Below are 15,026 nucleotides of genomic sequence, written 5' to 3'. Positions count from 1 at the left end.
TTTTATCAGATCTGTGGACCTCAAACTTTGAACAAGGCCAGATCTGCTGTTTCCTGGAATATCTGTTAGTTCAAAGGATCCTCTCTGCGTAGTTTTGCAATGGGAATCACCTTTGCAAATGGACTACTAGCTATTCCTTAGAAATACTTCCATGAGAACAATGAGCAAGACTTCTGTTAGTAAATTGTACACACTTTTTCACCTTTGAAATATATGATGAATATTTAGTTAGTTTCTGATTAAATACCTTGATTGCATTAGAAGATATTTATCAGATCCACTGAGCATCATTAGTGCATTGCTAATCAGAATACTAGATTTTCATTTGAAATGGGAGCATTCCATCAGTTTTAGAATAAAGTGGTGTGATATGTATCACTTTAATAGCCTAGAGGATTGATAATGGGTTCCATAGTCTTCTGCTTCTCTCTTACTGCAAATTCCATGCATATTAATAATAATAATAATAATAATAATAATAAAAGTCATAGAAGTGAAAAGGAGTGAATGGGTCCATGTCATATAACTAGTCTGTAAGCCATAACAAACGGTGAGACTTTGAGGTTTGCTATGCCATAGTTATGCTGAGCTATACACTAAAGGAACTTGGGAAGTATAGATTTTACTGGCTGCTTGATGATCTGATAAGAAAGGTAAAAAATAAAAACACACTAATGATCAAAGAAGCTGATTCAAAGAAGGTAATAGCAAATGCAGTAGCTGGATAATGCAAGAAGTAATGTAAAAAGTAAACCCCATGAATGAGGCAGAGGTAAAAAGAACTGAAGATTCAGGTGTGCAAACTTGACAAAGAAACAAGTAGAAATGGACATCAATAGATATGGACATCTAGTGAGATAGATAAACACTAGCATGTGTTTAGGGCAGTTGGGGTATAACTACAGAGGCTACCAAAATTGTTTTTTGTAGCAACCTTTGGGACAGTAATCGAGGTACTGTGTCACTACCTGTCTCAGGCAAGTTTCACTAAAAGGCTTGTTACACATGCATGTTGTTAGGTGGCTCCAGCAACTCTTAACCCCTGGATTTCCCATACATTAAATACCCGAAACTAGTTTCAAGCAACTTTAGTTGATTTAAATTTAGGCTACTCCAGGGGCATTTTATCTCTGACCCATGTTATCCAGCTTATGTTATGTGGCCACTCCTCACAGATGAGCCACCCAAGTTATAGATGCTCCAGCATCTCAGAATACAGTGGTCTCTCTGCTGCTTCTGCTTTGCGTGGACAAACTTTGTATTTCCTGAAATCTAGTGCTCAGCAGGTAATTCTGGCACCAAGCCATCTCCTACTCCTGCCCCCAGAGGTGCGACCTTCCCACCTCCAGGGGTGCAACTTCATACAAACAGTTTAAAGAGTACATGCCATCTATCAAAGTCACAGGGCATGGATAGATCCAGGAATGGGGTCTTTGGGGAATGGAGTCTTTGGGGTGGGGGGAACAAGATAGAGGGCAGGATATGGTCTCCATGAGCTGGAGTTTACTTCCATGGGATAAGGCAGTGGGTCCTCCAAAAACATCCCTTCTATCACTACTCCCACCTCCCAGCCACTCCAGGAAACAGGACCAGCACCCGCATACCCCAAACCCAAACCCTAAATTATTAAAACATGAGACCTTCTGTAATTTACTTGCTCTTTCTTTCTTTTCTATTTTTTTTTACTCTTGATTTTGTCTTTTAGTGGCTGACTTCCTTCATTTCACCACCCTGCCTCCAACCCCATTTCCTTTCCACCCCATTTCATTACCCATCCCAATGCCATTAGTTCTCTGCCTCCCAGGTTCATGTTTCATGTACCCCTGCCACAACCCATCTTTCATACACCCCGACCTAGAGAAGGAATAGAAGTCCTGGATCCCCAGCCCTGTGGTGGCAACTTACAGCTGTAGCCTAGTCAGGGCCTTGCTCACCAGCCATCTAGTGGCAAGTCACAGCTGTACAGGTGGGAGACAATCAGAGACGGTTTTTAGCCTTAAGGCATAACTACTCCAAACTCAAGCTAGCAGTAACAAGGATCAGTGTTTGATCAGCTCAAAGTGCAACATGTAACAAAGCCCTTATTTGGGCTAATTGTTAAATAGACCAGCTGGTGTACTGCCCAAGTGACAATAAACCACTCTGAGCTTCTGCCACTAAAACACAAATTTGAGTATTTTTTTTCTGTATTACACCTAAGCTCCAGAAGGTTGCTTGTAGGCAGCAGCCTCCTAGAGTACACAGGTACAAGCAGTCTGAACACTGAGAACAACAGAGAGCAAGAAACTGCCCAAACACCACATGCCTCATAACAGCAGAGATAACCACCTTAGACCTAGTTTCATATTTTCCCCTGCTACTCTTCTTGAAAGGCTGTTCCAGAAAGTCAGTCTTGTGCTTCTAGTGTAATTTCTGTCAGGGTCAAATACATATTTCAGTTCTTATGCCTACATGTTTTTAACTGAAAACTTTCTAGAGCTATACCCCACAATGAATTTACAAAAACGGCACTCACCTCTCCACATTTTTCATCAATACCCAGGCTACATTTAAATTAGTTAGTTTTAAGTACTCTAGTAATTCAACTGCAGTAGTACTGTGACCAGAGTGGGCTAGACTACCACTTTAGCACTTCTTGGGTAAGTTCTGCAGCAGACACTGTTCTCTATGTGCTAAACCAATAGCAGTATTTGAACTAACTAGTTTCAAGCTAGTTCCATGACATCTACACAAGCTACAAGCACACAATGACTGTAGAAAAGGCATTCTCTTAATTTTGCCAGTTAATTACAATAAACCAAGCTCTAAATTATTACCATCTGCTTGACCTCTTTTTGGCCTGTTTAGCATAACTTGGTGGTCTCATTCTAGGTCTTAGAAGACAAGGAACCACACAGGAAGACCATTATCCAATTTAATACCAATTAACGTCTGCTGGCAGTCTCATCACAGAAGCAAGTGACACAACTTTGCTGTTGCTCTGTGGAAGAAACTCCATGAGATCAGGTTTTGAACAGTATAGAAAAGGATGTAGGGCAATTGCTTTTGCCTGTTCTGATAATTTATACAGGACTGCACGGTCTCCAGAAAAAAAGAATGAAAAAAAAATAGGCAATGGGTATTTTAGTATCCATACATTTGTTGTTAAATTGTTTCTGTTTTTTACTCAGCAGCTGCTTCACTGAATGTTCATCATCTGCCATTGAACCTGCTGATATACAGCAGATGTTGAGCACTTAGTGGAGCAGAGAGGGAGGTAGAGATGTTGCATCATGATTAAATACCTGCTACAGTGATTATGTAGGGAGACCATTCAATTCTATTTTTGTTTAATAGTATTTTGTATTGGATAAGCATTGATACCCAATTTATAACAGTTCCAAGTTATTTTCTGTTTATATGTGTGCTGTTCTAGAGAGATTGGATAAGTTGCAAATTTTAAAAGGCACATTAAGAATATGAATTATTAAGAATACATTTACAATGTGTGCAATGTAATCAATTTACACTAAATCATTCTACGTTGTCACTCAGGATGATAACAGAAACAGTTAACAGATACCTCGGTAAGAGTAACAAATATTAAAGACTACTTGGATGTGATCCCAAATGACTGATTTAAATGGTGTCTATTGATTTTAATAGAGTTGTTCCATTTTATATGAGGTGAAGATTTTCTCACTTAGCTGTTTACAGCTCACACAATATGGTCCTGTTGGTTAAAAGTACTGCAGCCCACTACCTAAAGACTTTTAGCAATGTTATGTTGAACTGAAATTGAGTGTGGTGGTACACTGCAGCCAAAGCATCATAAAGGGTGAGTGGCACATATTAGGAAAGTGTTTAGGCAAGTGGAATTACCTATTATTTATTTGGTAGATTTATATCTTTCCTCCCCCTAAGGAAGCTCAGGGTGGCTTGCAATATAAAGCAGATAAATTATAAAAATAGATAAAAAAGACATGTAAAATAACCAACTCGCTAGACAGTGCTCCCAAATCTACCTCTGTCTGCTGAAGGCCTGCCCTGGTTAAAAAATAAACATTTTTTTAAAAGGTTTACAGTGCTTTCAGAAGATGTCCTGGCTCAGATGAACCACAAGAGGGAGGGAGTTCCAAAGCTGCAGAGCAATTAGAGAACAACCTCTCCAAACATTTTGTGCACAAATTGCATCTAGAGGAAGTTGCTCTCAGCTGAATTTAGGGATGGTGATAGAATAGTCCTTTAGGCTTATAGGACCCAAACAGCTGAGGCTCTCATAGGTCAAAACTGGCACTTTGAATTGTGCCCAGAAATTTAGTTCTTCCCTTGCTTTGCCTCTACCTGCAAAACTCTGCTTAGCTTATGCACTAATATAAAGTTGTTTTACTGAAGTCCTTAAGGGAGGTGGCTTTTCAAGCGTTCCTTGGGAGGAACCATCCTTGCATCAGCAAAATGTTGTTTGACTTCCCTGGATGTCAAGTCCAGCAGTTTTTAGTGTAGTACCTAAAACTGAGGGTGAGATACAGATATTTACATTGATCTGCCTAACAAATAAAAGCAGTCTTAACATGTGTTTTTCTCTCTACAGAATCATTGTGACATGGAATAAATGTGCATTATTTTAGAGACTGCTAATATTTAACCTACTAGACAGGACTAAGAAAGGTGTAGAATGGCACACTATTATTCTTCAAATCTCTGCTAAGTTTTATAATTCTTAGTTTGTTATCTAACCTCAGAAAAGACATTGCAATTAAAAACATATTTAAGCTTATCAGGACCTGTGTATTTGATCTCTGTACTGCAATAACATGAGAGTTATACAATACAAACATATACAATGTTTTTGTATGATGAAGATAAAGTGAAAGCAGAGTTTTCAAAAGCATCTTGATTACTAAGTGCTATTAAACTGAACCATAAAATGTTTTTGTTTTTTTTAAATCATGCTTTTTGCTTATTTTCATGAGACTTTCTCCCCAGTATTTATACACAGAAGGTCTCTTCCACAGCTAATTTACAGCAATTTCCTTCTCCTCCTGGGCTCTATGGAGGACAGATCAGGACTGCTGCACATGGTGAGGGATAAGAATTAATCTAATGCATATTGTCCCCTTGCCTACAGCACCAGTAGATAAGCCTAAAAAATAAGAGAGCCTTTTCTGCACTGCAGGAATCCTGCAATCCACCAAGCTCTGTAGTAATTTCTGAGGGCAGAAGTAAAGTGTGGTGTGTTTCAGGAGCAAAGAAACTCAGAGTCTGCATAGAGACACAAAGTCTGTATGCAGGCAGCTTTCTGTCTCCTGCTGTTACACCAATAATTATACTAGGGACTGGATAGATTTCATGGCTGAAACTTTGCTTCTACTTAAAATCCTTATTTTTTTTCTCCTTACAGATGGGGGCACTCTGACCACAAGTTCTTTTCATCCATAGAAATGCTTATTTCAGAAACCACATTAAGGGAACAGCATCACTGTTGTACCAATTTGTACCTCTTTCACTGAGAGGATTTAAATCCACTAAGCTGAGAATATGTTACTCTTCTGAGGCAGTAAAACTTGCTAAAATAAATTTAAAAGGAGGGAGGTGAAAATTCAGAAATTATGTATAAGAGCAAGCCATTTCTCCTAGATAAATGCTTCAGAGATGTACTTTCCATAAAGAAACACCAAGAACACAGTTTGTTACAAGCAAAGTTAACATTTGAGAGGATTTGTGGAATAATAATATTTTATATAATGAAGCATAACTTTATAGTCTTTGTAATAAATACAGATGAATGGAGAGAATATATTTGAATGCTCATATGAACTGGTCAGAAAACAAGACGTCCAGTTAATGAATAATTTCCTAGTTTCGGGATTTGTCTTCCTCAGAGGCATAACTGGGCAGTGCTCCAAGGTGGTGCATGTAGAAGCTTAATGGGGAAACCTGTCACTGCATAAGTTAACATAGAAGCCATTGCAGAAATACATGTTAAGCAGCAATTTCAATGCCAAAACTATGAAGCAAATAAAAGGGATGGGAAGGGTTAATCAATACTTCTCCCTTCAATGGCAGTTTCCTCTAGGAGAGAACTGCCAGTCAGTGCCAAGCACACAGTTGCTGCTCTGCCCTCCCTACCCATCCCACAGCCAGCACTGTACCTACCTGCCAGAATCCCTGCAAGTGCATGGTACAGCAGGGGAATGAAAGGGTGAGGCACCTGCCCTGGCTTGGCAGCCCTTGCGGCTCCTGCCCAGCTTGCCCACCTATAGTTCTGCTACTGATCTTCACTCTGCACTGGAATGAAACAGAGACCTTTTGGCAATTTTATTTTGGAAAAAGATAAAAATGGAGACTAATACCATGGAGTAGAAATAGCTTAGTCACTGAGCTACACACAAAAGACTAATGACGCCCACATTGTCACAGCAGGTCTTAATGGTCTGTTCTCTCAAGGATGTTTATGTGAAAAGTTTTGGGTTCAAGAATTTGACCTTTTTCAATGAAAAACCTATCTTGTTAAGAAGTTCACAACCAGCTATTATTCTTGATATAATTAAAAAAAAGTTAATCAAGTGATATTTTGTTCTTTTTTAAAGATTAGAATTTGGTAAATATCTTTCATGCAAATTACAGTTTTCTCAGTGCTGATCAGAACATAGAGACTTCAAACACATTGAAAACTTGACCTGAAACCCTAAGTCAAGGGGAGTATCTTCACGCATTTCAGTGGGCTGTGAATCAGTCCATAAGTAGAAGTAGATAAATAGAAGTAGATAAGTAGATCACCTTGCTGTCCACCTCAGGAAAGATCATTGCAAGAACCTGCCTGAACTGTCGCCTTCCACTTGCTGAAGAACTGCTTCCAGAATCTCAGCATGGATTTAGGGCATAAAGAGGCACAACTGACATGATAGCCACTGCTTTCCAGCTGCAGGAAAAATGTCAGGAACAAAATAAACCTCTGCCCTCGGCCATCTTTGACCTCATGAAAGCCTTCAACTCCATCAACTGAGAAGCACTCTGGAGAACCTTCTGAAGTACAGATACCCACCCAAATTCATCACCACTTTTTGCCTGCTGGTATGTGGGTGGTGGTTCTCAAAAATGGATCTATCACAGATCCATCTGAGGTTAAGATAGGAGTTAAGCTAGGCTGCATCATTGCTCAAACACTTGTGTCTATTCCTTACCACAGTGCTACATCTGATCACCAACAAGCTTCCAGCTGGGAGTGGAACTAAACTACCAAATGGATGGTAGACTGTTTAATCTCAACTGACTCCAAGCCAAAACCAAGACCAGCCTGACCCTAGTCATCAAGCACCAGTGTGCTGATGCTGCTGTAGTGTATGCATACTCATGAGCAGAACTTCAGGCTATTGTTGACATCTTTACTGAGGCATATAAGAAAATGAGACTGACTCTTAACATTCAGAAGATGATGGTCCTTCATCAACAAGTTCTTAATGAATCTTAATTATGGGTCCCCAGCTCTTAATTCAGATTCACAGTGAGATTCTGGAGAATGTTGAGCATTTCCCATACCTTGGAAGCTTTCTGTCTCAGAAAGCTAACATTGAGGAAGAAATCCAACCTCACTTCAAATGTGCAAGTATAGCATTTGGATGCCTGAGGAAATGGGTGTTTGAAGATTGTGACATCAGATCCAGAACTAAGCTCCTGATTTATTAATCAGTCACGATCCTCACCTTATTGTATAGGGCTGAGACATGGACAATGTGCAAGAAACATCTCAAGCCACTGGAGAAATACCATCAACACTACCTGAAGAAGATCTTTTGAATCCATTGGGAGCATCATTGTTAGCATCCTCTCTCAAGCAAATCATCAAGGTGATGATCACCCAACATCACCTTTACTGGACTGGCCACATTACATGGATATCCATCTCCAGATTCCCAAAGCAAGTTTTATTCTCCCAGCTCCAGAGGAGGGCAGAGAAAGCACTTCAAAGACATCTTTATGGCCAACTTGAAAAAATGCAACATCAACTCACTGGAGACTATCAAATGGAGGAAGAATCTGCTTCAAGGATCTCAGTACTTTCAAACCTTATGATGACAACAGGAGATGGAAAAGCAGGAGCCGCAAACAGTGTGTCACAGATTGAATCAAGAACCTGGAGCCACCCACCCCAAATGGAAACGTGCCTGAACTGCAACAGATCCTGGATAGGCTTCATCAGCCATCTTTTGACCCACAGATAAGACAATCATGGAAGACAATTATCCTTGATGGCAAGGTTTTGCTGCTGATGGTGATTATGATAAGTAGTTCTACATCACCTGATTTTGGTACTCGAAAAGCATAAGGTCACAGTTCAGAATGGTGTTTTCCAATTGAAATAATTCCAGTGTCATAAAGTGAATCCTTTCAGTGCCACCTAAGTTATAATCATAGAATCTTAGGGCTGAAAGGGACCCCGAAGGATCGTCGGGTCCAGTCCCCTGCATAAGCAGGAAAGACATCTGGGGTCAGACAACCCCAGCCAGGTGACCATCCAGTTTTTTCTTGAAGACCTCTAGGTAGATGATTGCACCACCTCTGTGGGGAGCTTGTTCCATAGTCTGGACACCCTAGTTGTAAAGAAGTTTTTCTTAATGTTCAGCCTGAAACTATCTTCCAGGAGTTTGTGGCCATTTTTTCTAGTGTTCCCCCAGGGCACCCTGGTGAACAATTGTTTAAGTTCACCATAAGTTTTCATTGTTATTATTATTAACAGTAGCAATGTAATTGTTAAGCTGTGCCAAGCCAGACTGTGCAAAACATAGAGCACCTGACTGTGGTACTTCAACTCATGATAAGTAGCATCTAACTTAGCAACTAGTTTCTCACAAATTAATGAGAAAGGAACTGTTTGGGGAACAAAATACTGTGTGGCATACATATGTGAAGTGAAATCTGATCTAGAATACAGACACAGGGGAAGAAAAACCTTAAAATTTTGGAAACCAGTAATAAGAATGCATTAATCGTGAATGGAACAGAACAACTTAGAAAGACATTGTTACTGGAAGTGGCCTTCAGAGCTTAGAGTGAAAAGTGTTAGAAGGTGGCCCCACTGAAGTCAAAAGGAGTTTCACTATTATCAATGGTTGAGCTGTAAATGTACAAAGATGGGATGCACTATGAAGTCCAAGAAAGGCTTATCTGATTCAGTGAAGAGGAAAAATATTTAAATAAATTGTGATGAAAAAAGGAAAGCCATTGGAGGGTTTCAAATAGAAAGTGACATTGTCAAAATGACAGGCAAAGAAAATAAGTATCTGAAGGAAAGTGAGACTCTGATGAAGTCACATAGAGGATTTAGCCTCTATTATGAATACTCTATAATATAAAAATGAACCTTTTTTGTATTTTTTCGGCTAACCAGCTCCCACTGAGCCTCAAATTCACATTTGTTTCATGTTAACAGATTCGTATTTTACTAACAAAACTTTTCAGAGAAACAGAACTTTTCTTGGAAATAGATAATGACAGATATGATGCTAGAATTCATATTTACAGATCAGACAAAAAGAATCTATTTGAAGTACTTAACCTGGACATTTTAATTATGTAGTTCTTACTGCTAGTAACATGGCAGGATGACTCTTTTGAGATTAAAAGCAAATGGTATAACCTAAAGACACAAAAGAAATAAATAGCTTTGGATTTTCATGTTTCATATCACTCAGATTTTGGAATTCTACTAAGTATCATTTCTTACGTAAAAGCATAAAGGCTTAGGAAAAAGATGTAATGAGGGAAGTTTGACTAGAGACTTTTAAGTTTTCTAAGGGTAGAATTTTTATAAGGATGGTTTATCTCAGTTATGTATATGTATACCAGGGATAGGCAACCCCTGATGTGTGTGCCAGAGCATGGCATGCAAAGGAAATGTGCTTAACATGCATGCCATGGGGTGGACAGTGAGGGAGCCATGAGGGGCCTGATCCTTGCTGTGTCAGTGCAGCCCCAGTCCCAGCCCCTTCCCCACCATCTGCCTTAGGGCATGTGAGCACCTACCTCCAGCAATGAGTCAGGCCAGGGCGCTGCAGACCCTGGTATAGTTGCTTTCAGCCTCCCTACCATTGCTGCAAGCAGCCTGGACTCTGTGGTGGTGGCAGAGTCCTTCCCAGAGCCTGGACTAGCTGTGTCAGGCAGCCTGGAGGCTGTAAGCAGCTGCATCAAAGTCCAAGGAGCCTCAGCCTGGCTTGTTGCTAGTGGCAGGTGCACATGCGCTTTGGGGCAGATGGTGGGAAAGGGGCTGGGCTGCACTGCCAGAACAAGGGTTGGGCCTCTCATGGCTCCCCTAGTGTCCAGCTGTGGGACACTATCTTACAACTTGAGGTTGTAAGTATTTTTGGCATTCTGCCCCAAAATGTTACTGACTCCTGATATGCACCATTGTTTCCATTGCAGTTAACATATCATAACCATGGATATGACTTCTTCCTTATCTAAAAAGTATAAGTGGAAAACCATTCCAAAAATAGAAACAAAATTGCCAGTAACTGGGCCTGTGTATTTTATGATGCAGTACTCATTTCAGTTGCTATAGAAATCAGTCCTCACTTGGTAAAAAAATATGCTTTCAAATTTCAGTCGTCATTTTTAAATGTTTCTAGCCATGAGCTACATCAGAGAACCTTGGTTCAGGGGATCGTCATGTATTTTGTTTGCTGCCTTGGGCAAGACATGTGGACTGAAGTTAGCTATGTTGCTTAGATAGATAGGTGATACTTTAACTATTTCAGAAACACTCTAATTTGGGATACTATAAAGAGGCGTACTGATGCGTTACCTCTAATTTTAAAATTGTCCAAATGTTAGCTAATTCAAATATCAAATTAGATTACTTTACCTAGGTTTGAGGTCTTAAATCATACATCAGAAGCTCTATCCAGGAGGAGCTAGACATTATTATTGTAAGGTTTAAGTAGAGCTGATTTTGTGTGTGTGTGTGTGTGTCTTTCAGTTGGCAAATGTCAGTGAATTAATCCCAAAAGTGTGCAAAGGAAAGAGTTGGTTTCAACAAATTTTTCATTAAAAATATATTGGAAAAGTCAAAATTGTCAAAAGTCTCATTTGGACACCTAAAAAATAAAATTCTGTATTATGAATGCTTATTTTTGTTCTAAAATTGCAAAATGAAATACATTTCAAAATTATGTTTGGAGTGAATTTTTTTTAGCTAAAGAATGATGTTTTATTTTTACCTGATTCAAGGCATTGTTTTCATCCCCAGGACAGGAAAACCATTTCCCACCCAATTCCCTCATTCAGTTCTCTTTTATGAAAGATCCAAGCTCGTATATACTCTGAATCAGTAATAACCAGGGGTAGTCAAGACTTTTCAGTTGAACAGTTTTTGGATAAGATTTCAATTTTGGAAAAAAAAACTACTCAACTTTCTATTTTGACTCAAAAACATGGGTTGTCAAACTGAATTGAAATGTTTAGTTTGGGTCAGTTCAACATTAATTTATTATGATGTCTTATGAAAGTTGTAGTTTGGATGCCTCATGGTGGATTCTTCTGCATGCCTCGGCCTCTTTTACTGGACTGATGTATCAATCTCTTCTTTATTTAGATCGGTGTGGTACATCATAAATGCTCCACAATGAAGAAGCATCTGGATTACTGATGCAGAATTATATGATTTTGCTTCATTTAAATTGATGTATTTGATGTGTAGATGCTTATTTCATTGTTAGGGAAAGAAACTAATATCCCGACCACAGAATCCTTGAACTAAAATGCAGTGCTATCTTACCTACCTTTTAAAGTCAGCTTGTGATACTGGTTCTTTCATTTTCTGTTTGAAACAATGTGTTGAAAAGAAAGATGTGTATAACTTCTTCATCAATATGAGAACAATAGAATTTGACATAGTAGCAGCCAAAACATGTTCTTTAAGCTGCGTATTGGTGTGACCAGCAGAGACATTTGAAGAATACCGAAAAAATAAATAAAGCATTTAAGATCATTTATCTCTGTCTTGTTTCCAGATTCTATTTTTGGTCACATTGTCTTTCTCTTGGCAACTGTGCCTTTCTGAACAAGTCTGCTGATTTCAATGTCTGTTTTGTCTACATGATTTAGGACTTTAACTGGTGTTTGCAGTCAGGGTTAAATAAGATTTCAAAAAGAATTATAATACAACCTTTCATGTTCATTTTTAGGAAAGATAAATATATTCACCCATTCTTAACAGTTGAACTATAGTGCTAAAAGGCCTTCAAAGTATCTATTTTATTTTTTTCTTTAATTTGATATTCCAGACAAATAGTTGGGTCTCTTTCTACCTCACACTCTAAATCAAGGGAATTCTAGCTTGTAACAAGAAATAGGTTGCAAGCTTCCAAAAACACCCCCCCACCCCCTCCCACACACACACGGTTTCTGAATAATGCATATGAAAAGAAAGTGTAAACCATACAGTCCTGTTATGCCAGTGAGTTTATGGTGACATTTGTTTGTGATTTTTCATTGTATAGACAAATTATTTATTCATTTATATGATTCCAGGTGTTGTGAACTGACATTTCAATATTAATACCATATATTTTTTCTCTCTCAAAGTGGAAAAATTACAGGGAGATATTGATTGGGATCTGATCCCTGCTTTCTTTTACTTTTTTTTTGTTTTAATTTACAGATCTTCAAACTACTGGCTAAACCGCATCCAGTCTTTTCTATATTGCAATGAAAATGGTCTTCTGGGAAGCTTTTCTGAAGAGACTCATTCATGCACTTGTCCTAATGACCAAGTTGCCTGCCATGGGTTCCTTCCGTGCATTGTAGGTGATGGCTCTGCATGCTTGATCTGTGCACCTGATAACCGTACTCGTTGTGGAAGCTGTAACATTGGATACATGCTGAGCCAAGGGCTTTGCAAGCCGGAAGTGGCAGAGTCCACAGAGCATTACATTGGGTTTGAGACAGATCTCCAGGACTTGGAGATGAAGTATTTATTGCAGAAAACAGACCGGAGGATTGAAGTCCATGCTATTTTCATCAGCAATGACATGCGCCTCAATAGTTGGTTTGATCCCTCCTGGCGCAAACGGATGCTCCTTACCCTTAAGAGCAACAAGTACAAGTCTAGCCTGGTCCATATGATACTGGGTCTCTCTCTTCAAATTTGCCTAACTAAAAACAGCACCTTGGAGCCTGTTCTAGCTGTTTATGTCAACCCTTTTGGTGGCAGCCACTCTGAGAGCTGGTTTATGCCTGTGAATGAAAACAATTTTCCAGACTGGGAGCGGACTAAACTGGACTTACCCCTTCAGTGTTATAACTGGACGCTGACACTAGGCAACAAGTGGAAGACATTTTTTGAAACAGTTCATATCTATTTGAGGAGTCGAATTAAGTCAAATGGTCCAAATGGCAATGAAAGCATCTACTATGAACCCCTGGAGTTCATCGATCCCTCACGGAACCTGGGCTACATGAAAATCAACAACATCCAAGTGTTTGGCTACAGCATGCACTTTGACCCAGAAGCAATTCGTGACTTGATTTTACAGCTAGACTACCCCTATACTCAGGGATCGCAGGACTCAGCACTTTTGCAGCTATTAGAAATAAGGGACCGTGTAAATAAACTCTCCCCACCTGGCCAACGTCGTCTAGACCTTTTCTCTTGCTTGCTCCGTCATAGACTCAAGCTGTCTACCAGTGAGGTGGTAAGGATTCAATCCGCTTTGCAGGCCTTTAATGCCAAATTGCCAAACACAGTGGATTATGACACAACCAAATTATGTAGTTAACCATAAAATGTGAAGCACAACACAAAACCTTGAAGGAGTTTTTAAAGTGCTTTTGTGGAACAGTTTATGTTTGGAAGAGTAAATTTAAATTGTCTTTTCAATATCTGTCTTATATCAGTCAATACCGTTGGATGGCAATTTACACACCTGAACTTGCTGACAATGAATATATTATACTTGCAGTTTTGGTTTATGAATGAAATAAATACTGACACCAGTCTAGAAGACATTCTACTTTTTACAATAAATTTCATTTGTAATTTTATATGTTCCGTGGCAATGCTTTTGTGCATTACATCCTCTAGAGGGAACATAAAAGGATACCAATAAAATTTTGTAGCTGAACAGTTATTAAAAAGAAATGCTGTGGGATTCTTTTTTTTAATTCACAAAATGAGTAATAGTCTTGATATACTTTTGTGTGTGTAGTATATGGGAGGAGTGGTGGGAAATAAATGGTAATATGTTGCTTTATATAAACTTTAGAAAGCCAACAAAATCTGGTGTTAATTTTGAAAGAGACAAATCCATAAGTTCATCTTGAGGCTAACTGACATCCATGGTTGATGGTATGCTTTTCCCTGCACCTTTGAGACACTTTATGGACTTGCCTTTTTGAAGCTAGTGTGTATGATGATCAGATTCCCAGAGTGGTAATATTGTCCATATTAGAATAGATATCATGCCTGTACTGATGTTCTGCAGCATACAAAGGGATGAATGGTTGCCTTATCTATTAGAGCAGGTGGAAAGCTAGCTATCTAACTGATATCCAGTAGCTTGCAGCTGAGAAAGTCCTTTCCAATGGGAATTGTGCTTAGTTTCCAAAATGATTTGCTTTGCATGCTTGTTCACATATTTATTCAAAAATATTTAGAGAAATATCATTCAGTGCAATAGAGTAAACAGATACAAACCATCTTTAAGTAATATGTTTGATCTGTCTAGCACAGGAGTTGGCAAAATAAGGTCCATGGGCACTAGGCAGTTTTATCTGCCCTGCGGGCACCCACCAATGAATTCTGCCCTGTCCACCCTTATGTGCCTTGCTCCCATCCTTGAGCATGGAAGGGCCTGGCCCAGCCAGCACACACAGCTTCTGGGCATAGATGCTGCTGTCATTGCTGCAGCAGCTGGGGAACCTGTTCTACTTCCCTGACCTCCAGTGACTCATCCTGTTTCCCTGCTGCAGCACTCACTCCAGGCAGCAGATAGGGATGCTCCCTGATACCATGTGCAGCTCCTGAGACTACAATGGAGTGGAAGGGAGCC

At 39.4% G+C, this 15,026-nt stretch overlaps 1 protein-coding gene across 2 annotated transcripts in view; it reads left to right on the top strand.

Annotated features, from left to right (window-relative positions):
* BRINP3 (BMP/retinoic acid inducible neural specific 3) overlaps positions 1 to 14,092 on the top strand; it is a 340,223-nt gene extending 326,131 nt beyond the window's left edge. For both annotated transcript variants that reach the window (XM_090048817.1, XM_090048818.1), the window contains exon 8: positions 12,638 to 14,092. In XM_090048817.1, coding sequence (XP_089904943.1) covers positions 12,638 to 13,754 — 1,117 coding nt within the window. In that variant the 3' untranslated portion in view covers positions 13,755 to 14,092. The remainder of the gene's footprint in view (positions 1 to 12,637) is intronic.
* Positions 14,093 to 15,026: the final 934 nt, after the last annotated feature.

This window comes from Crocodylus siamensis, chromosome 5 (genome assembly GCF_052110815.1).
Source record: "Crocodylus siamensis isolate JL-2025a chromosome 5, ASM5211081v1, whole genome shotgun sequence".
In the NCBI taxonomy this organism is placed as follows: Eukaryota; Metazoa; Chordata; order Crocodylia; family Crocodylidae; genus Crocodylus; species Crocodylus siamensis.
This window is presented reverse-complemented; position numbering and strand designations above follow the sequence as displayed.